The sequence below is a fragment of the Chiloscyllium plagiosum genome, chromosome 1 (genome assembly GCF_004010195.1).
Source record: "Chiloscyllium plagiosum isolate BGI_BamShark_2017 chromosome 1, ASM401019v2, whole genome shotgun sequence".
Classification (NCBI taxonomy): domain Eukaryota; kingdom Metazoa; phylum Chordata; class Chondrichthyes; order Orectolobiformes; family Hemiscylliidae; genus Chiloscyllium; species Chiloscyllium plagiosum.
In genome coordinates, this window is record NC_057710.1 from 149,062,681 (window position 1) to 149,087,096 (window position 24,416).

Genomic DNA, 24,416 nt, shown 5'->3' on the forward strand with positions numbered 1-24,416 from the left:
CATAGGTTTAGGGTGAGAGGGGAAAGATATAAAAGAAACTTAAGGGGCAACTGTTTCATGCAGAGGGTGGTACATGCATGGAATGAGCTGCCAGAGAAAGTGGAGGAGACTAATACAATTGCAACAATTAAAACGGCATCTGGATGGGTATACGAATAGAAAGGGTTTGGAGAGATACAAGCCGGATGCTGGCAAGTGGAACTAGATTAGGTTAGGATATCTGGTTGACCTGGATAAGTTGGACCAAAGAGTCTGTTTCCGTGCTGTACATCTCTATGACTCTGAGGATAAATAGCAACTTATTGCTATTATTGCTGACTAAGTTAAAAATCACACAACACCAGGTTGTAGTCCAACAGGTTTAATTGGAAGCACACTAGCTTTCGGAGTGACACTCCTTCATCAGGTGGTAGTGAAGGGCTCCACTACCACCTAATGAAGGAGCGTCGCTCTAAAAGCTAGTGTGCTTCCAATTAAACCTGTTGGACTATAACCTGGTGTTGTGTGATTTTTAACTTTGTACACCCCAGTCCAACGCCAGCATCTCCAAATCATTGCTGACTAAGCTCTTCAAAAATAAATTAAATACAGTAGGTTGCACAAAAATCATACAAGTGAATCTAGGCCAGCATTCTCATTTCAGGAAACACCTTCAAGCATCAACTTAGAATAATTTGTATTTATATTTAATGACCCAAGGCTCTTCACAAAAATATTATAAAACTAATAATTAAACCAAGAAGATATTTTGCCAGGTGAACAAAAGCTTTGCCCAAATGGAAGATTAATTGTACTAGTTTTCAATCAAAGAGTCGAAGTGTATTACAGCATGGAAAAAAAGTTCAGTCCCACTCATCCGTGCCAACCAGATATCCTAACCTGATCTAGTCCCATTTGATAGCATTTGACACATATCCCTCTGAAATCCTTCTTAATCACCTACCATTCAGATGCTTTTTAAATGTTGCCACTGTCCCTGCCTCCACCGCTTCCTCTGGCAGCTCATGCTATACACTCATGCACCACCCTCAGATAAAATTGCCCTTCAGTCACTTTTAAATCTTTCCCCTCTCACCTTAAGCCTATGCTCTCTAGTTTTGAACTCCCTTATTCTGGGAAAAAAAAAAGATCTTGGCTATTCATCCTATCGCTGCCCTTTCACGATCTTGCAAACCTCCATCCGGTTATCCGTCAGGCTCAGACAGTCTCCGGAAAAAAGTCCCACTATTCAGCCTCTCCCTATATCTCAAACCCGCCAGTTCCACAACATCCTTGTAATCTTTTCTGCACCCTGTCAAGTTCAGACAATCCATTGTTATTCATCTTTTACATAAATAGCAGATCTAATCTCACGTACCCTCCAAGTTTCTACGTCTAGGTTCTCCTTCAATTACCTGCCTAAACTATTCCTAAATACACAAACCTTTTCTTAACTGGCACCTATAGGACTAGTTGATCAAATATTCCAGACAATCAAGTAGTCCACATAATAAATATAAAAACACATAATACAGGGAATATAACCACTGTTCTTTTTATTTACAGCACAAATCATTAAATAATGAAACTTCGCCTTAAATAAGGCTTAGCACAGAGAACCTTCTCATGTGCACCCTCAACTGACTACCCAGACATTGTGACATCTGAGCAGAAATTGATTCAAGTGAATCAATTGTTGATATTTCATGTGGCCATTCGTTTGAACGAATTTATTTACACTGAGGCAAATAAATTAAGAAACTTTATTAATTGGAAATAATAATACAGTAAACTTCGCAGTATTTGAGATATAGCATTTTTGCTGTTTTATTCAGAGTACCAGATCATAAGGTACTGGTTGTACTGATATGACTTTATTTTGAATCACCAACCACTACGTACTGTTTCAGAAGCACCGCACTGCAACAGCTTTATACATTCTCCGGCTCTGTCCTAAATAGTTTGCTTCAGTATCTTCACTCCTGAATAAATGGAAGCAGACTACTTCTATTGATCTTGCCCCACCGTTTAATATTTTTACATAACTATCACTCATCTCTTCCAACAGAATGATTTGCTAGACCTATCTACACTTTTCAAGTCCTCTTTTGCTACAGCTGTGCTGCCTCATGGTAGGTAGCATTCCAATAAAACCACAATATCTTTTCTTTCAGCTTCACATTAGATACAAGATATCTTGTATAACATTAGCATTTAACCTAACTGTAGTGCTTTGGCAAGATCTTATAGATGGATAATTCATCTACTTAGATATTTTAGACCTAATTAAAATCCATAAAACCATGTGAACTGAACTGAGTGGCCTGTTCAATATTTCTGGGAGGCATGCTGGCTCAGTAGTTAGCACTGCTGCCTCACAGCCCAGGAACCCAGGTTCAATTCCAGCCTTGGGCGATGGTCTGTTTGGAGTTTGCACATTCTTCCCATGTCTGTGTGGATTTCCTCTGGGTACTCCGGTTTCCTCCCACAATTCAAAGATATGCAGGTTAGGTGTATTGGCAATACTAAATTGTCCACAGTGTTCAGGGATGTGTAGGCTAGGTGCATTAGGCAGGGGTAAATGTAGATCAATAGCATTGGGGTATGGGTCTGGGTGGGTTACTCTTCAGAGGGTGGGTGTGGACTTGAGCCAAACATCCTGTTTCCACACTGTAGGGATTCTATGTTTAACTAATAAGTTTCCTCTACCACGCATTTGTGGTAGAGGAAACTATTGACTATACCAGGATTGTTACCTGTCCTCCTAAAGGAAGGTCACTAGAATCAGAAACATCAACCACCTTTTGTCTCCACAGATACTGTCAGACCTATGGAGTTCCTCCAGCAGTTTGTTTTTGTAGCCATGCATTTTTGATTACCAAATCAAATTTGTCCTACGACCAAGATGTGTCCGCCTACCTACACTCTTCAAAATAAAACCATTTATATAATACTGCCCTTCAAATTAAGTGAATGATTTTACTGTCACATGATTTTAGTGAACAAATACAGTAAAATGCTTCCACGGTCACCACAATCTGGCACCATTTTGAACAGTTTAAGAATAATTTAAAAATAAAAAGATATAGTTTAAGGAGAGTCAACACCCTTGCCCCATCGCTTTGCTGCTGCTAGCGCTGGACCCAATGTTGCCGCTCCTCAGGCACCATCTTTGGCTACTGGGCCTACCTCACAATGTTACCTGCGCCAATGTTGCAGCCAATTAGTTGTCTCAAAGTGTACTGCCTCACATGTCTCACCACTGAGTTCCAATTGTCATGCTCTGCTAATTTCAAACACCTCATCACAATCTGCTACTTTACAAATATTAAACTAGGAGCAGGATTTCACACCCTTCCATCATTTAAGTCTGCTCTGCTATTCATTAAGAGCATACTAATCCAATAACTCAGTTACATCTTCCTGCACTATCCCCACACTCTTCAATTTCTTTAGTCATCTTGAGCAACAAATCAATCTGACTTTCAGTTTAATTGACTCTCTCTGGGGCAGATAACTCCAAAACTCCATAGCCACATGACAAAATTTCTCATGTCAGTCCTAAAAGGCCCTCATATATTGAGACTCAACTCTCTAATTCTAGCCAAGAAAAATATCCTCCCAACACATACACTGTTGCATTTTATTGATGAATAAAAGCTGGCAGCTTTTGAAGTCTAGTGAATATATGTCTAAGTAACTCAATCTCTCTTCTTGGAATAGACCCTTCACCCCAGTGATCAGTCTCTGCCATCTTCACTGCACTCCTTCCAAGGTAAATAAACTCTGTGGTAAGGAGACCAAAACTTTAGATGATAATCCATGGACGGTTTTTCTTTAACACATGATTTAATTTTAAAATTTATTTATAGGTTATTCCAATCCAGTTATGCTTGTATTCCAATTCCATTGTAATAAAAAGGTCCACATAACATTAATTTACTTTTCTAACAGCTTGCTGCATTTTCATGCTTGCAATTGGCATCCAAATGTACCCAGATCCCTCTGAATACAGACACTTCCCAGTGGTTCACCTTTCAATATTTGTTCATGGGACATGGACATCACTGCCCATATTAATTGCGCTGCACATCACTGTAGTGAGCTGCTGCCTTTGGGCTGTAGGACAACAGTAGAACTGGCAGAAAGGGAGCTCCAGGATTTTGAACCAGCATCAAAAAGGAATGGCAATATAATTCAAAATTAGATTGTGCATGACCTGGAAGAGAACTTACAACAATTTCTTAAAACTTATCTACTTTACCTTGAAAAGGTAAACTTCACCTTTCTCTACTTATTTACCAAGCTATATGACCTGCTCATTTTATCGTTAGCTTTCCACAATACCATCCCACTTAACATTGTATTACCAGTAAACCTGAATATATTACACAGTCCCCTTATCTAAGTCATTGATATAGTACGTAAATGGCTGAGGTCCAAGTACCAATCCTTGTAGCATTCTGTTTAGTTATAGCTTGCCAATCTGAATTATCTGTGTTTTACTACAGTTAGGCAACATTCGGACTATTGAGTGCAGTTCAGGTTACCACACTACAGACATGCGTATGAACAGGTAGGGAAGAGGTTATGGACCATATGCAAGCATTAGTTTAGAATGGCATCACGGCTGGCACAAAGTGAAGGCTTTGGAGGGTGCAAAAGACTGACCAGGATTGGAGAGTATTAGCTATAAAGGAGGGATTGGACATAGAGTCATATAGCATTGAAACAGACCTCTCAATCCAAGCAGAACATAATCCCAAACTAAACTAGTCCCACCTGCCTGCATCTGGCCCATATCCTTCTGTTCTTTTCCAAATGTTATACCTGTGCCTGCATCCACTACTTCCTCAGCGAATTCATTCCATATATGACCCACCCTCTCCTCTCACCTTAAAAATGTCTCCTAGTCTTAAAATCCCCTATTGAAAGGGAAAAGACACTGACCATTAACCTGACCTATGTCATGATTTTATAAACCTCTATACGGTTACCTCTCAAACTCCTACACTTCAGTGAAAAATAGTTGGGATTGTTCTTGCTACAGCTTCAGAGGCTGAGGAGACTACATGATGTAAGTGTATAAAATATGAGGAGCATGGATACGGTGGATTGTTAGACTTTTCTACCCAGAGTGGAAATGTTAAATACTAGGGGAGTAAGTTTAAGGTGAAAGTTTAAAGGAGATGTTGGAGGCAATTTTTTTTTTTAAATAAAGGAAGGTGGTAGGTATCTGGAACACATTGCCAGGGAAGGTGACAGAAGCAGATACAACAGCAATGTCTCAGAGGCATGTAGACAGGGGAGTCAACAGGTCAGGAAGATGATATGGACCATGTGCAGGCAGACAGGCAGGATTAGTTTAGAATGCCATCATAGCTGACACAAAGTGGAGCGAAGGGCCTGTTACTGTGCTGTACTGTTACATGTTCAATTAAATCAGTCCATAATCAATTCACGTTAATATTTCCTGTTTAGTGCCATTGGTCTCAAATTTCAAGGCATCCGAGAGAATTCTCTCAGAATCCAAAAACACAAATTGTGCTACATTGTCCTTTGGCTACAACCTTAATAAGCTAACATGTTGAACACAATTTCAGTTTAATAAATCAGTATTGACTCAGACTGCCCTGTTCCTACAAATGGCCCACAGTTCCCTATCCCTCCATTCCAAATTATAGGGTTCAGTGACTTGGTTTGTTTTATTTAAGGATGCAGGCTCATTGCTCACTCCTAATTACCCTAGAATAAATTGTGGTGAACTGCCTTCTTGAACCAATGCAGTTCTTGGGAGCTAGGAACATAGTAAAGCTGCTTGGTGAACACAACAAAAAGACACAATGTGACAATATGGTTCCAATTCATGACAGCATGCGCTTTGGAAGGGGATTGGCAGGTTGCGTTCTCATAGCTGATGTCTAGATTCTTCACTGATGGAGGTCAGGGATTTGGAAGGTGCTGTTGAAGGGGCCCTTTGAGGGTTGTTATCATGCATCTTGTAGATAGTACACACAATACTGCCACTGTGCATCAATAATGAAGGGTGTCACCACCACAGAAGATGGTGAAGGTGGTGCAAGTACTGCAGTCTTGAATGTTTGAACATCTCATGTCACATTGGATCTAGCAGCATCCACGCAAATAGAGTATTACATCACATCTCTGACTTCTTCCTTTTACATGGGGGAAAAAGTACTGGGGAGACAGGAGTTAAGCTATTTGCTGCAAAATTCCTAGCCTCTGAATTCAAAGAAATTCTGCCAGATCAAAACCAATCCATCTTTATCTCACGAGCTAGAGCTTTTATTACCCTAGACAGTTCACACACCTATGCAACCTCCACAAGGTCATCAAAGCAGGTGGAATCACAAGCTCCCCATTGCACTGAGGCTCACGTAACATCCAGTTAACTTTACCCTTATCTTCTCAGTCTCTCTGCAAGGCATAGCAAAACAGAGCACTTGACTTGGTTGAACAGGGTGCCTTGGTAAATATCTTAATGAATAAGAAGTTGCTGAACCCACGTTTGCACTCAATGGAATGGTTGTTGCAAGGTTTCTTCTGGTGATAGGATGGGGGAACTAGCCACCATCTTTATAGGAGGCAGTGTGCAGTAGTGGGGGGGGGGGGGGGGGGAAAGAGTGGGCAATGATCAAATGCTGAAAGGTCTGGCAGATCAAAGAACAGAGACAAGACAGAAAAAGTAGCGTTATAGAAAGTATTAATTAGAGAATGGCAAGAACAGCCAAAGCAAAACATAGAGCAGTAGATTAATAATCAAGACTAGATGCTAGAAAGACAACAAAAACATTAAAAGCTCGAAATCTGAATGCATATAGCATTCATATAGTAAATGAACTGACAGCACACCATGAGACAAATAACTATGAGCTGATAGGCATTACAGACTCAAGACTTCAAGGACCGGGTGCTGAATATGGATGGGTATGAGACAATTAAAACAGGAGGAGAATGGTAAAAGGTGAAAGGTGTACCACTGCTAATCGAGAATGGCATTTGTGCAATAAATGACATGACCTTTGTTCAGGAGATCAAAGTGTACAAATCGGTTTTAAGTGGAAATGAGGAATAGTAAGGGAAAGAAATCTACAAGTGCCTTAACAATAATGTTGGACAATGTAACACCAAGAAATTTTGGGTTCTTGCGATAAAGGCAACTTAAATATAAACGAACTGCAAAAATCAGATTGGAAGTAGTAACCTGGAAATGCAGTTCAAAGAATGCTTTTCTTACAGAAGCACATATTGCAACTGATCAGGGAGTAGCTTACATTTGGTATCATGTAATGCGACAGGATTAATTAATGATCTCATTAAGGTATTCCTTGGAAGCAGCACCTACAGCAGGATTGGCTGGCTGACAGAGAATAGACAGTATACACAAATGGGGGCCCTTGTCTTATTGGCAGGATATGACTAGTGGAGTTCTTCAGGGATCTGTACTGGGGCCTGAATTGCTTACAATTTGGATCAAGACATTGTTGACTTGCTTGCTGAGCTGGTAAATTTGTTCGCAGATGTTTTGTCACTATTCTAGGTAACATTGTTGTGGTTCTGTTCGCCGAGCTGGGAATTTGTGTTGCAGACATTTCGTCCCCTGTCTAGGTGACATCCTCAGTGCTTGGGAGCCTCCTGTAAAGCGCTTCTGTGATCTTTCCTCCGGCATTTGTAGTGGCTTGAATCTGCCGCTTCCGGTTGTCAGTTCCAGCTGTCCGTTGCAGTGGCCGCTATATTGGGTCCAGATCGATGTGCTTATTGAATCACACTCATCCACAGATTCATTCTCGGCGAACAGAACCACAACAACGAGCACCCAAGCTACGAATCTTCTCACAAACTTTGAACATCTAGGTAACATTATCAGTGCACCTCCAGTGAAGCGTGGATATTATGTCCTGCTTGCAATTTATTACTCTGGCGTTGCTGGGGTTGGTGATATCATTTCCAGTTTTGTTAATTGGTTCTGTTTCCTAGTGATTGGCATATGGGGTCCAATTCTACATGCTTATTAATGGAGTTCTGGGTTGAGTGGCAGGCTTCCAGGAATCCCATGCATGTCTCTGTTGGCCTGTCCTAGAATGGATACATTGTCCCAGTCAAATTGGTGTCCTTCACTGTCCATGTGTGTGGATACCAGTGACAACTCATCATGTCATTGGTGGCTACTTGGTGTTCATGTACCAGAGTGTCTAATTTCCTTCCTGTTTGCCATATGTAGTACATTGGCAGTCTTTACATGATATTTTGCAGATAACATTGATCCTGTTGGTTGTGGGTATGGGATCCTTTACACTTGTTAGTAGTTCGCAGTGTGGTTGGTGTGTGGGCTACCATGATACTCAGGGGTCAGAGTAGTCTGATGTTCATTTCTGATATGTCCTTAATGTATAGCAGTGCATCCGGACATGTTGTCTCTTCCTGTTGTGGTCTGTCATATAGGCATCAGCGAATTACGCATTTTGGGTACCTGTTGTTTCTCAAGATATTGTGTGGATGTTCTTCTGCTTTGCACAACTCCGGGATGCTGCAGTGTTATGGCTCGTTTGAACAATGTTCTGATGCAGCTCCGTTTCTGGATGTTGGAATGCTTGCTGTTGTAGGAGTGGAGCACTTGGTCTATATGGGTGGTCTTCCTGTACATCTAAACAATGATTACCCGAAAAGCGTAGTCCACCAACATGTACGCAATATACCACAACAGGAAGACAACACATCCGGACACACTGTGATACATTAAGGACATATCAGAAACGACCACGAGACTATGCCAACCCCTGAGTGTCATGGTAGCCCACACACTAACCACACTGCGACAGCTACTAAACAAGTATAAAGGATTCCATACCCACAACCAACAGGACCAACGTCGTAAACAAAATACCATGTAAAGCACTACATAGGGCAAAGAGGAAGGAAATTAGCCACTAGGGTACATGACCACCAACTAGCCACCAAGAGACATGATATTCATACACACGGACAATGAAGGACACCAATTCGACTGGGACAATGTATCCATCCTTGGACGAGCCAAACAAGGACATGCACAGGAATTCCTGGAATTGTGTTAGGGGATTCTCTAATCCGGGGTACAGACTGATATTTGTGGCCAGCAGCGAAAAATCAGAATGGTGTGCTGCTTCCCTGGTGTCAGGATCAAGGATATCTCAGAGAGGGTACAGAATGTTCTCATGGGGGATTGGGGCCAGCAGGAGGTCATTTTACACATTGGAATCAATAACATAGGAAGGGAAAAGGTTGAGATTCTGAAGGGAGATTAGAGACTTGGGCAGGAATTTAAAAAGGAGGTCCTCTGGAGTAGTAATATCTGGATTACTCCTGGTGCTACGAGCTAGAGGGGGCAGGAATAGAAGGATAGAGCAGATGAATGCACGGGTGAGGAGTTGGTGTATGGAAGAAGGATTCACATTTTTGGATCACTGGAAACACTGCTGGAGTAGAAGTGACCTGTACAAGAAGAATGGATTACACCTAAATTGGAAGGGAACTAATATAGTGGGGCCTAACAGGGAAGGCAGATGAACTCAGGGCATGGTTAGGAACATGGGACTGGGATATCATACCAATTACAGAAACATTGCTCAGGGATGGGCAGGACTGACAGCTTAATGTTCCAGGATACAAATGCTATAGGAAGGATAGAACGGAGGCAAGAGTGGCATTGTTGATAAGGGATAGCATTATAGCTGTACTGAGGGAGGATATTCATGCAAATACATCCAGGGAAGTTATCTGGGTGGAACTGAGATATAAGAAAGGGATGATCACTTTATTGGGATTGTATTATAGACCCCCTAATAACCAGAGGAAAATTGAGAAACAAATTTGTTAGGAGATCTCATCTATCTGTAAGAATAATAGGGTGGTTATGGTCAGGGATTTCAACTTTCCAAACATAGATTGGGACTGCCATAGTGTTAAGGGTTTAGATGGAGAGGAATTTGTCAAGTGTGTACAAAAAAATTTTCTGAGTCAGTATGTGGATGTACCTACTAGACAAGGTGCAACATTTGACCTCCTTTTGGGAAATAAGGCAGGGCAGGTGACTGAGGCGTCAGTGGGAGAGCACTTTGGGGCCAGCGACTATAATTTTATTAGCTTTAAAATAGTGATGGAAAAGGATAGACCAGATTTAAAAGTTAAAGTTCTAAATTGGAGAAAGGCCAATTTTGACGGTATTAGGAAAGAACTATCAAAAGCTGATTGGGGGCAAATGTTCGTAGATAAAAGGGACAACTGAAAAATGGGAAGCCTTCAGAAATGAGAGTCCAGAGAAAGTATATTCCTGTTAGGATGAAAGGAAAGGCTGGTAGGAATAGGGAATGTTCGATGACTAAAGAAATTGAGGGTTTGGTTAAGAAAAAGAAGGAAGCATATGTCAGCGATAGACAGGACTGATGGAGTGAATCCTTAGAAGAGTATAAAGGCAGTAGGAGTGTACTTGAGAGAGAAATCAGGAGGGCAAAAAGGGGACATGAGATAGCTTTGGCAAATAGAGTTCAGGAGAATCCAAAGACTTTTTACAAATACATTAAGGACAAAAGGGTAACTAGGGAGAGAATAGGGCCCCTCAAAGATCAGCAAGGCAGCCTTTGTGTGGAGCCGCAGGAGGTTGGGGAGATACTAAACGAGCATTTTGCATCAGTACTTACTGTGGAAAAGGACATGGAAGATACAGAATGTAGGGAAATAGATGGTGACATCTTGAAAAATGTTGATATTACAGAGGAGGAAGTGCTGGACATCTTGAAACGCATAGAGGTGGATAAATTCCCAGGACCTGATCAGGTGTACCCTAGAATTCTGTGGGAAGCTAGGGAAGTGATTGCTGGGCCTCTTACTGAAATATCTGTATCATCGATAGTCACAGGTGAGATGCCGGTAGACTGGAGGTTGGCTAACGTGGTGCCACTGTTTAAGAAGGGTGGTAAGGACAAGCCAGGGAACTATAGACCGTGAGCCTGACGTCAGCGGTGGGCAAGTTGTTGGAGGGAATCCTGAGGGACAGGATGTAAATGTATTTGGAAATGCAAGGACTGATTAGGAATAGCCAACATGGCTTTGTGCATAGGAAATCATGTCTCACAAACTTGATTGAGTTTTTTGAGGAAGTAACAAACAGGATTGATGAGGGCAGAGCAGTAGATGGGATCTATATGGACATCAGTAAGGCGTTCAACAAGGTTAGCAAGGGAGACTGGTTAGCAAGGGAGACTGGTATTCATGGAATACAGGGAACACTAGCCATTTGGATACAGAACTGGCTCAAAAGGTAGAAGGCAGAGGATGGCGGTGGAGGGTTGTTTTTCAGACTGGAGGCCTGTGACCAGTGGAGTGCCACAAGGATCAGTGCTGGGTCCTCAATTTTTGTCATTTACATAAATGATTTGGATGTGAGCATAAGAGGTATAGTTAGTAAGTTTGCAGATGACACCAAAATTGGAGGTGTGGTGGACAGCGAAGAGGGTTACCTCAGATTACAACAGGATCTGGACCGGATGGGCCAATGGGCTGAGAAGTGGCAGATGGAGTTTTGTTCAGATAAATGCGAGGTGATGCATTTCGGGAAAGCAAATCAGAGCAGCACTCAAAATGGCCATTGGCGTTGAAGGGTGAGAATTTATACTCGCTGTTAGAATGGACAGTAAATGTTTAACATTACAAGTTGCATCCTTATCCTTATTATAACTAGTATGAACTGTCCCAAGATCGCTGTGATTGCTGCTTCATCTCCCTCGGTCAGTATTGTTACAGATCTGACCCCCTCAAAATGCATTAAGAAGCCCAGATACTTTTTCTTATTTGAAAGCTAAATGTTCGGATGTAATTTGATTGGTCAACATTAAGCAAAACATAATTTATTCAAACACGACAGTTAAAATACAACAGAAGAAGGAAGAACTTAGAATAACTTAACTCTACTGGAAAAGTTAACAGAATAATTGATACAGTAACTATTACTAATTAACTGTTCCAATGTGTAATATCCCATAAACACACCCTTGGCAAAAGGGAAATTTAGAAAGCAGATTTTGTCTCATATGTAATCCAGCAGCCCAAGAAGAGAAGCCCCATCTTTTGGCTGTAATAGAGGGAATTGAAATAAAAAACATCCACTTCTTATAGACACCAACTGCTGGTGAAAACTAAAAATTGCTTGTTCGGTGGGTGGGAACTTACTTGACCACACGCATTCAGGCTGCTTCTATTGTTCCAGCTTCTTAAAAACAGTCAATGCTTCCCAAGCTGCTTATCTTTTCATAGACTGCTCGGTACATCTTCCCTTATCTCTCTCTAAAAGAACCCAGGACAAAAAACACCTCTTAAAGCCACAGCATCATCGCAGAATTTAACTTGCAGGTGGAAGTGACTGCACTTCAATAGAATTTCATTGACTGCGAATCTCTTTAGGGGATCATAGAATCAAAGAGATTTACAGCACAGGTGATTGGCATGGCAAGTTCACATTTAAATACTTCTCCAATGCAATGCATATCTCTGCCTTTAGTACTCCTGCAGACAGGGAGTTCAAGATTCCCACTATCTACTGGATGAAAGGGTTTTTCTCACATCACTTCTAAATCCTCTGCCTCTTATTTAAAATTTGTACCTCCTGGTCATTGATTCTGCCCCCCCCCCCAAATCAAGGAGAAAGGATTCTTGCTGTCTATCTTATTTATGTCACTCATAATTTTATGCATCTCAGTCATGTTCCTTTCAGCTGCCTCTGCTTGAGGACAAACAGCCCTAGCCTGACCAATCTCTCTTCATAACTGAAGCTCTCTAACCAGCAACATCCTGGTAAATCTCATCTCCAGTGCTATCACATCACCCCTATAATGTGGATTCCAGAACTGCACATTGGTTAGGCTACAGCTATAATACAATGTTTCAAAAAGTTCCAGAATTACTTCCCTACTCTTGTCCTTGCTGATATATATATGGTCACTGCTTTCCTTCCCGGCTGCCCCTCTGGTTCTTGTCACTTTCTCTGCTGCTCCCACTCCTTCTGTGAAAGGGAAACCACCGCTGTCCGCTACCGGTAAGTAATTTTAACTTTTTAAAAAAGAGCAGGACTTATACACTTTATGGTAAGGTTCTAGGGAGTGTTGCTGAACAAAGAGACTTTGGAGTGCAGGTTCATAGCTCCTTGAAAGTGCAGTTGTAGGTAATCTTATAGAGATTTACAAGATCATCAGGGTCATGGATAGGATAAAAAGACAGTCTTTTCCCTGGGGTGGGAGAGTCCAAAACTAGAGGGCAGAGGTTTAGAGTGAGAGGGGAAAGGTATAAAAGTGACCCAAGGGGCAACCTTTTCACACAGAGGGTGGTACGTGTATGGAATGAGCTGTCAGAGGAAATGGTAGAGGCTAGCACAATTGCAACATTTAAAAGGCATTTGGATGAGTATGAGTATATGACTGGAAAGAGTTTGGAGGGATATAGGCCACATGCTGGCAGGTGGGACTAGATTGGGTTGGGATAACTGGTCAGCATGGACGGGTTGAACCGAAGGCTCTGTTTCCGTGCTGTACATCTCTATGACTCTAACCCAGAACTCCATTAAGATACATGCAGAATTGGATCCCATATACCAACCACTAAGAAACAGAACCAGCAACAATGGAAATGACACCAGCCCCAGCAGTACTATACACAAATAGCAAGCATGACAGAACACCAATGCTTCACTGAAGGTGCACTGATGTTACCTAGAATGGTGAAAAAATGTCTGCGATCAAACTTATCAGCTTAGTAACTAAGTCAATAATCTCATGCGCAACCTGAGGTACAAATCTTCTCGAATACTGTAGATCAATGACTTTGACAAAGGCATGATAGTTATATTTGCAAATGGTAAATTTGAACCAAAGTAGACTGGTAAGTGTGCTAAATACAACATAAAGGAGTTGAAGACTAATATAGATAGATTGAGTGAGTTGGCAAAAGTGAAGCAGATGGAGTATAATGTGGGAAATATGAAATTGCTTTTTATTGTTCTAGCCAAAGTGATCAGAGCATTTCTTAACAGTGAACAAACATAATTCAGAGGTGCAGATGGATTTAGGATTCACAAAAGGTTAGTATGCAGGCAGCTAATGAAATGCTTTTCTTTATTACAAGAGGAACCAAATATAAAAGTAAGCAATATTAATCTTCTCTTCAAAAGGGTACAGGTGAGATCAATCATGAATACAGTGTGCACTTTTGGTGTCCTTACTCAAGTATGGATGTAAACACATTTGAGGCAGTTCAGTGGAGGTTTATTAGATTGACACCTGGAAGGAGCAGGTTGTCTTAAAAGGACAGGTCAAATAGACTCTGCTTGTTTCCACTGGAGTGAGGATGACCAGATTGAAGATCCTCAAAAGGTTTTGATAAATTAGAAGTGGAAATGATATATGCTCTTGTGGGCTCATCCAAAAACACAGGTCATCCTTTCAAGACAGAAGAGGATGAGAAATTTTCTGAGGGTTGTACAATTTTGTAACACTTTTGTCGAGAAAGCAATGGTGGCAGAGTCTTGAATATTTTTTAAGATAGAAGTAAATAGATTCTTGATGGGCAGGGGAAATATAGGATTATCAGGATTTGTTACGAATGTGGAATTGAAAACACAAGCAGATCAATAAAGATCTTATTAAATGATGGAGCAGGCTTGAGTGTCCAGATTGTGTAGTTGCAGCCATCCTGAGCCAAAAATCGAGAAAAGGGCCGTTTTTTAGTCGTCTTGTCAATGGAGATCTTGGCTGAAGTCTAAGTAAATGAAATAATAAAACTTTTACAAAACATTAAAACACAGATTCTTATGTATGCAGCAAGTTGATTTAGGACATGCAAACTTCTAAATACAGAGAGTTACTATGCTGCTTATTTTTAATTGGCTTCTGATGGTCACATCAATTTTTCAAGTGTTAAAATAGGAGTCACAGTCCAAAATATTTTAGGGTTAGTTGAAGCTGATTAATACATGTTTCAGATTTTTACTTTAGTACAGATACCATATTCAGTAGTTACTCTAAAACATAACTGAGAATAAGGTGACATAAGCAGGAGTATAAGTGGAAATGAGCATACCTCAAGGATCCATTTCAGATGCTATTAAAAACATGCAGTACCCAGAATAAGTGACTTTTGACAGGATGCAAACAAAACATTACTGTTTGTGCAAAATACTAATTGCACAAAAATCAATTAATAGCAACGATACACTCAGTGTTGCAAAAAATACCTAACAGTTTATGTTTAAAAGCTCACTACCTTTTTACCCTGCATACCTTGTTATGTAAACCACCCAATCTGATCCTTTCAGCAAACAAGGAACTCTCTAACTGCATTGTTAATACAATCATTTCAAAATTGGCCTTTCTTGCCCAAAAACAGCAATTTAACAACCATAAAAACTAAGCTAATACAACACCTAATGTTAAAAAAAATCACAAGGTGATCGATGGAAATATAACCAGATACAAAAGGATGTCAAGCTAGGTAAGGATCATAAAGTAACTAAAGCTTCAGTCAAATAAGTCATTTTAAAGGAGGATCTAAAAAGGAAAAGGGGGAAATGGAGAAGTTAAAGGATATAATTAGAGACCAAAAGGGCCTGGATGGCATGGTCACCAATTGAAAGACAAAGGGAGGACAGACTGATAAAAGGCAAGAGTGAAATGCAGTATTCTTCGAGGAATGTAAGGCTGGAAATAATATATTTAGAAGGGGGATTCAGTAGAGGAGTATAATAATAAAGACAGTTAACATGAGCAGGAGACCTGTAGGTTGAGGCACAGGTGGAAGACAACACAGTACAGCAGGTGCAGGACCAACAGGTAAGCAGGACTTGAACCAAGGTAGGATCGGGCCAGCAGAATTTTGAATGACCCAAGGATAAAAGATGAGAAATTGTCTCAGATGTCACTTTGAATGACGTATGCTGAGGTGAGAAAGGCATGAAAGAAAGTTTCAAGTACCGAGAGAGATAGGTGTACTGGACATAGAGGATGACACATCTTTGACTGGGGCATATTCTGTACCGTCTGAGAGAATAAAAATCCAATACTCACCTTTACTTTCCAGGATATTAGAGTAGCCAGCAATTCTGTTTGCTGTTACTCAGCCAGATTTGAAGTCTAATGCTAAACAATTTATACACCAGATACGCTCATTCCTAATCTAAGCAATAAGACAAGTAAAGATTCAGGGGGTAACATGTTAAAGGAGCAGAGATAAGAGATTGAATTTGGTGGGTATTTTTGAAGACAGAGGAATCAAGGGTAAGTTTAAGGTGGCTCATCATGGCAGTTGAGGGGCAAATGGTCAAAAAGGGAAAAGCTCTTTACCATGAGCATCAGTTGGAAAACAATGAATGACAATTTAATATGCATGCAATCAAGGCAAGAGATCGCAGGTGACATGAGCTCAGGAAGGGCATATGCAAAGATGGGATAGGAACCTTAGCTGTGTTTCCTATACTATTTTAAGTTGTGCGTGACCGCAGACGTCAACAAAATCAAAACTGCATTAAAGCAGCACGGTATTATTCAGTAACTGGGTTTGTGCGATGCATTATGTAATAATCTATTATGTGCAAATGAAATCAGTATTTGAACCTTTGTACAAAGGTTTCAGTCAAGCACTCCATATTCTGAGTGAAGACTCGTTCAAGGTCCACTCCAGATTCTTGGCCGAGGATTGTTATGCAGATGCCATAACAGAGCACCCTTGTAAAGATAGCAGGTGGGAACCCAGGCCAAACAGGAGAAAACATGCTGCAAATGTGACCAGCAGCTTCCGAAAGGTTTGCAGCATACACCTTTATAGAAGCTCCTTGCTCACCTGCCAAGTTTATTCATTTCCCTTACAATGTCATGCCTCAGGGAGGGACTAAAACGGAACATGGGTTCACCAGGAACCATCAGGGCTTCAGAAGAGAGGCGGCTCACAAACTACAGTTTGGCAAGTGCTGGACTAGAAAAAGATGCTATTGCAAGTGAAGCCTTGTGAACTGATCAGCTTGCAAAGGGAGGCAACCAAATGAGTGACCTCAACAGTGACAATGCGTTAGCTGTTAGGGGGTGAACAGATGGACAAGGAAAAGAGATTTAACACTTCAGACAATGGAGGGAAAGGAATCTTTCGCAGTAATGTGTTTTGGCAGAGATCACGGAGCCTGATAGTGCCTGGTGTCTCAGTCAAATTCGGTGGTGCATTGTCAAACTAATTGCAGATCTCATACGATCAAGTCTGTATCCCATAGACTCAACAAAGTAGCATAGGGGGCTTTACCAGGAGAATTAACAAGATATCAGCAAATAGTAGGTGGAAAACATAAAATGACATACAAGATGGAAAAAGAGCAGTTCACTTGCTGTAAAAGGAGGACTAATGGTTCAACCGTTGATGCATAGTTGTATTTAACTTGGAGGAAAGCCCATCAAGGAGCAGATACAAGGGAGTAGAGTTGAAAGTGGACTGCAAGAATTCACTGCGAATCCTCTTGCAAGGGTGCTTACCTTGAAGAAGTTCTCCTCCTCTCTCCACAAGAATCTCAGAGTCTCTCTGGTCGTCTCCTCTGCCCTGAAGATCACCTCCATCCCCATCCCCATTCACCTAAATACTCTTTGCTACTTTCTCCCTAGCCCCTCCAATTTATCTCTCCACCTTGGAGGTTTCCTGCCTCTGTTCCTGATGAAGGGCTTTTGCCCGAAACATCTCTACTTCCCAACTTATTTTTTTCCTTTGATAAGGTGATCCTTAAAGTAAGTTTTTTGATCAGGCCTTTTGGCATTTGTCCAAATATTACTTTAACAGACCTTGGAGTGCAGGTTCACAGTGAAGTCACAGGTCGGCAGGATACAGAAGAAAGCATTTGGTATGCTTGCCTTCATTGGTCAATGCGTTGAGTATAAGAATTGGGAGGTCATTTTGTGACTGCACAGGAAATTGTTTTGGCCAATTTTGGAATAGTGTGTTCAATTCTGGTCTCCCTGCAATAGAAAAGATGTGGTGAAACTTGAAAGGGTTGAGGAAAGATTTACAACGATGTTGCCAGGGTTGGAGAGTTTCAACTATAGGGAGACACTGAAGAGGCTGAGGCTATTTTTCCTTGCTTGCCAGATGCTAAGGGATGATCTTAGAAGTTTATAAAATGAGGGGCATTGGTAGGGTGAATATCCAAAAAGGTCCTTTCCCCAGGGTAAGGGAGCCCAAATCTAGACAGCACAAGGTTTAAGGTGTGATGGGAAAGATTTAAAAAGGACCTAAGGGACAACGTTTCGACACAGAGGGTGGTGCATATATGGAATGGGCTGCCAGAGGAAATGGTGGCGGCTGGTACAGTTACAACACTTAAAGACATCTGGATGGGTGTACAAATAGGAAGGATTCAGAGGGATGGGGGCTGAATGCTGGCAAACAGGACTATAATAATTTAGGATTCAGGGGAACCTCGATCATCCGAATATCAATTATCCAAAAATCAGATTCTCCGAAGGAGATCGAGGTCCCGACAGAAACATTACATCAAAGATGTGCTTCCAACACTCCATCGTGTCTTTTGTTTACAGTGATCAAAAGTGCTGCCCTGAACAGTCCTGGAATGATGGGAGCACAAGCACTGTCTCTAAATGACTGACTTCCCACCCCCTCCCTCTCCCCACACTTTTCCTGGAGTTCTACACAGCAGTGTTCCCTAAACCCTCCTTCCCCAGATAATCTCTAAAGGGAGAGGGATGCGGGGGTGGGCAGGGTGCAGTGTTGGGCGGGGGTGCTGGACAGCATTGGGTGGTGGACACGGGTGGTATTGGACAGGTGGGCAGGGAGCGGGAGGTGGTATTGCACGGGGTTGGGAGGATGGGCAGGGTCGGTGTTGGACAGGATTTGGGGGTGACTGGGAGGCAGTGTTGGGTATGGGCAAGGGTCCTCGTTGGAGGGCAGATGGGGGCGCGATGTTGGATGGGGTTTAGGGGGAGGGCAGGGGGTGAGGGCAGCGTTGAACAGGATTGGGGGCAGGAGCTCACGTGTGCTGCGATGCTGCCTCATCCCCTGAACAGGGAGCAGACTTTACAGAAATTTCCGAACCCCAGAGGAAAGGCATTGAACAGATTAACCGAAAAATCAATTATCCGAATGAAATAGAGCCCACCCATCTCTTTCGGATAATCGAGGTTCCTCTGTATATGGTCAGCATGGATGAGTCTGCAAACCACTTTACTTGAAGATCCTGGGATGCACGCCATCTGGCTGTGGGACTTGTCAAAATTCGCATTTAAACATTTTCCCAACAACTGTTCCATAGTGATGGTGATTATTTAAAGTTACCCCCTCATTGTTGCCTCTTAATTTTCAAAGTTCATTATGTTCTGCTATTATCTCCTTAATATTCGATTCAAATACTTTCCGACAACAGGTGTTAGGCTAACTGGCCTATTAGTTACCTACTTCTGGCTCCCAAACCCCTTTTTTTGAAAACTGATGTTATATTAGCAGTTTTTCAGGTCTCTATAACCTCGAGAATCCAACGATTTTTGGAAAACAACCAATACGTCCACTATCTCATTTGCTACCTCTTTTAGGATACAAGCCATCAGGGACAGGGGACTTATCTGTCTTGCACTCTATTAGTTTGTTTAATACTATTTATTTAGATGATGGTGATGGTACTTCATTCCTCCCCAGTACTTTTTTTTAGTACTAATGAGATGTTCAAAGTATCTTCAACCATAAAGGCTGATGCAGAATATCTGTTCAACTTCTCTGCCATTTCTTGTTCCCTAAAATCATTTCCCAGATTCATTTTCTAAGGGGGTTATGTTTATTTTGATCTCACTTTTTATTTTCCTGTCTTTATTATCTTGAAACTTCTCCTTTACTGGATTCTGAAGTTATCCCAGTCTTTGAAGTTATCACTGATTTTGGACTTTTTTTTTTCTTTCAACTTCATACTCTCCTTAACATCCGTGGTTGGCCATGGTTGATTTATCCTTCTCATTCCCCCCTATTAGATGTGTTTGTGCTAAGAATCATGAATTAGCTCCTTAAAATGTCCGCTATTATTTGCTTGATGTCATTCCTGCTCATTTATCTGCCCAGTTCATTTTAGCTAAATCATATATCAGAGAGCTAAGGCTCTCTGCCTGTATTCCTGATGAAGGGCTTTTGCCCGAAACGTCGATTTTACTGCTCCTCAGATGCGGCCTGAACTGTTGTGCTCTTCCAGCACCACAAATCCAGAATATATCATAGAATCCCTACACTATGGAAACAGGCCATTTGGCCCAACAAGTCCACACCGATCCTCCGAAGAGCATCTCAGCCAGATCCATTCCCCTACCTTATTACTTTCATTACCCTGACTAGTGCACCTAACTGACAATCTCTGAACACCATGGGAATTTTACTTGGCTAATTCACCTAACTTGCTCATCTTTGGACTGAGAGGGGAAACTGGGAGCACCCAGAGGAAACCCAAGCAGACATGGGGAGAATGTGCAAACTCCACACAGACAGACACTACAGGCTGGAATTGAGCCTGGGTTCCTGGTGCTGTGAGGCAGCTGTGCTAACCAGAGCCACCATGTGACCAAAAATTCCCTTGAACGTAAACACAGATGTTTGCACCCAAGTTTCTTACTGTCAAGCTGCACATTAAATTATATCACACTATGATCACTACTTCCTTGGGATCTTTCACTCCAAGGTCATTAAACCAGCCGGATTTCCGATAACCAGATCCAAGACAGCCTGCTTTCTGGTTGGCTCCATGACATTGCTCTAGGAAAATATTGCAAATGCACTCAATAAACTTGTTATCAAACAACCCTTTACCAATTTGATTCACCCAATCAACAAGTTTAAAATCAGGTATAATTGTTGCTCTACTCTTTTTACATGCGCCTTTTACTTGATGATTTATTTTCCCAGACTGGCTACCATTTGGAGGACTATACACTGCTTCGACCAATGTATTCTTTACTTTGCTATTTTAAAACCTCCACTCAAATAAACTCTACATTATCTGAGCCTATATCTTTTCTCACAACTGTTCTCATTTCATCTCTTATGGACTTCCCTCTGTCCAAAAAGGTCAAAACATCCCTAAATGTTAAGTTACCACTTTTGATCTCCTTGTAGCCATTACAGAAACATGGTTAATGAGATCATATTAATTTATCCTCAATTTGTGCCATCAGTTTGTCCACCTTATTCCGAATGCTTTGTGCGTTAAGATACAAAGCTTTTAAGTCTGTTCTATTATTGAATTTCTCTCCTTCTCAATATAATGAGTCATGTCTATACACAAATCATCTCTCCTTTGAAGGCCGTCCATGTATATTTACTTTCTTTGCATCAAATATATGCTAAGTCAATATACCTTTGATCTATTTCTGCCTATAAAATTCTGCCCAAAATGATGATGTGTCATCTGTGCCTGCCAGAACGTGGTGCAGCACGTACCACTTTGAAACACATGTCTTATTTCCATGGCTTGAGTAAGCTGTCAGTACAGCTTGTGTTTATATCAGTTGTCAGCTTGCCCATGGATAGATAAGAAGCCTGCAGTACTCATAAGTTAAAGGGGGCTTACATCTCTTTAAAAAAAAGGTTGGGTGTCTTTGACGAATGAATTACTGAACTACACTGGTTAAGTGAAATGTTCATTTCCAGTGGAGGTGGGGAAAGACATTTTTCCTTTAAGAACCTGGCAAGTAGTTGAGTATTTGATGGTTTAGATTCTCACACTACAAACATAACAACAAATCTGTGTAAAGAACTTCAGTGATTTGGTCACAGCTACTACAGCAAGATTTTTAATTTCAAACACACGACACAGCTCCGCAGCAGCATAAGCCTTACCACCACCTCTTGCCACCCCTCTTCTCCCAAATCACTGTAATCAATGAAAATAATCAACAATTACTTTGTTTCACTATTACAATGGAGCACCCGATCAGTGTGTCAGAAGTACCAAGGAAATTAATATTGAATCAAAGATAGGAACTAACCAAAATTAACATGGTCATAAATAGCAAATACTCAGGGTTGAAACAGCCTTGTCCTAAAGGTTTTAAAGGAAGTAAGTAGAAACTTTGCAGATAATGCTCTGGTATGCTCGCGACTTGAGGGTAAGTTTTTAAAGTTAGAAAATTCAGTATTCCCTTTTGATATTTTGTGACACAATGAAAATCGAGAGAAGCCAGTCTCCAGAGGGAGAAAAAAAAAAGTCTGACATATGCGACTCCCACTCCGCAATACCAATGAACCTTTCCTTCATTGGTATCACTCATTACACTTCTTTGCCATGTGTCCGTTCTTGTCCTTTTTGAGTATTAACTAGTTCCATTTCACATTAAATACTTGAAAATTTCCCTCATAATATTTCCAGTATAATACAGCAGATAAACTGCTGGTCCTAAGGCATGCTGCAAAGCATGCACACAAAATTTAAATTTTGGTTGAGAGGAAGTTCAACATGTCAATAAAAAATATCTTTCATGGTGAGCAAAAGTAGGGAAGCTCCAAACTGTAAAAAATTTTAGCCAATAAATAGTGCAATATTAGTTTTTAACTGGGGATTATAATTTGAAATTGGCAAAACCTTGGATGGTTTGTTCAATTTATTTTGCATCATAATAGCCAACATTCTTCCAATTACTTAAACTTCGAAGAGCCAAAAGTTGGAAGAGTAGATATTTTCAACCAAGCTGTCCAGGCAAGTTACAATACATGACTGGGACAGGTAGGATTTAATCCCGGGTCTTCTGGCCCAAAGATAGGAACACCACACTGTGCCATAAAACGTGTAATCTGTATGGTTCCTTAGACTTGCCCCACCATCCGAAAAAGTCACAACTGGATCAATAATTACCTTAAGTTGAGCCTGTCCCCATAACCCTCCATTTATGCCAATTACAAATCCATCTAATATTCAGTGACACAGCCTAGACTATGCTGGAATACAGAAATTCCCAAGATGAAACAAACGAGAAGAATTTTCTCTTTTCATCCCCATCTTAAATGGGTGATCATTTATTTTGAATGCAACACAAGAAACTCTCTCAAATTCTTGACGTTTCAATAAGTTCACCAAGTGAATCTTCTCTAACCTGTCCGTCTTCAACGTATGAATATGCCTATTTAAATAAGGAGATTTAAACTTATGCAGTACACTCAGGCAGTTGTGCCATGGAAACCCTATATTTCAGGGTTGACACAGGGCTTCCTCCAAAGCTAAACAAATGCAAGTTTCCTGTGGAAACCTCATGCTCAATACTATGGAAGCGAGGTGAAATGATAATTAAAACCAAGTTCACATTAAAAATTTGGAAATATCCAAGAATCAGCTTGATTAAGTATCCATTAGGAAAGTCTGACAAAAAAAATCAAAGACATGGATGTAGATTTCAGTTACTTATTAACTCAAGGAAAATTCTGCCCACTTCCAGACATTTTGCCTTCGGCATGTATATTCAGTAATAAATATTCTATCATACATAGATTAACCAAATGACCTACCAGGGCTTTCAACTCGTTTGTAGTGGTATGGATTAATGCAGACCTCTTTCTGTTTTGAGCCAAATGGAAATTCACAACACTCTAGTGGTTTCAGTTCATGATGACTTTGAAGATCTGGCCATCGCCATACCCGACAATAAATTACATGCGGTAGTCCTTTACGATGCGATACTTGAAGTCGACCATCTAGAGAGCGGGGAATAGTGACACAATTACTGGGCTGACCTGGACTGCTTAGTGCCTTCTCCAACTCCTCCATAGCTCCTTTCTTCTTCTTAAGTTTTTTGACTAGTGCATCAACAGCTTTTTCTGCCCACTTTTCTTCCTCATCACCTTGCTTCCAGCCCAGTAGGCGTTTCACAGCTGGGCTGGTAAATGAGAACAAACTTGCCATTGTCATCCTGACCAGTTTTTAAGCCAATAGCAAGGATGCTATTGTGTATAAGAAATGAACAAATTCTGAACAATGGTTTCTAAGAGTACTATTTTAAGCATCAAATCCACTGGAGATTATGAAATTCTGAGCACTTTTATTTGGAATGTCCCAAAGTACTTGTTTGAAAAAAATCCAAAGGCAGAGAGAGTCTTAGTTGTGTGATGGAATGTGTTCAGATATTTTTCTTCTGTATCTAAAGAGAAAACAAGAGATTGAAAAGTTAGTCTGAGAAAATCTTGTTCAACATTATCTGATTTTTATTTACAGCAATAATTAAAATCTAAATACTCCAAACCCTCTCAATGCCTTCTGAAGATACTGTGTAAAAAGAAAATTGGGGGGACACTAAGTCTGGCACTTAGTGTTTACAAGTATTATTGCTAACAAGCTAGAACTGCAGTTAGCAATTCAGATATTAGGATTTCAAGATTCAACTTGCATAAAT

General features: G+C 40.9%; 1 protein-coding gene and 1 long non-coding RNA gene across 5 annotated transcripts in view; both read right to left on the reverse strand.

Annotated features, from left to right (window-relative positions):
- Positions 1-24,416, reverse strand: part of smad1 (SMAD family member 1) — a 109,163-nt gene that overhangs the window by 59,557 nt on the left and 25,190 nt on the right. For all 4 annotated transcript variants that reach the window (XM_043699185.1, XM_043699195.1, XM_043699166.1 and 1 more), the window contains exon 2: positions 23,536-24,164. In XM_043699185.1, the coding sequence (XP_043555120.1) occupies positions 23,536-23,935 (400 nt within the window). In that variant the 5' untranslated portion in view covers positions 23,936-24,164. The remainder of the gene's footprint in view (positions 1-23,535; positions 24,165-24,416) is intronic.
- On the reverse strand, positions 13,996-18,317 carry LOC122554344. The gene is made up of 2 exons (XR_006312967.1): positions 17,835-18,317; positions 13,996-14,781 (listed from the first exon to the last, which is right to left on the reverse strand). It is a non-coding gene; the product is annotated as an uncharacterized LOC122554344 (long non-coding RNA).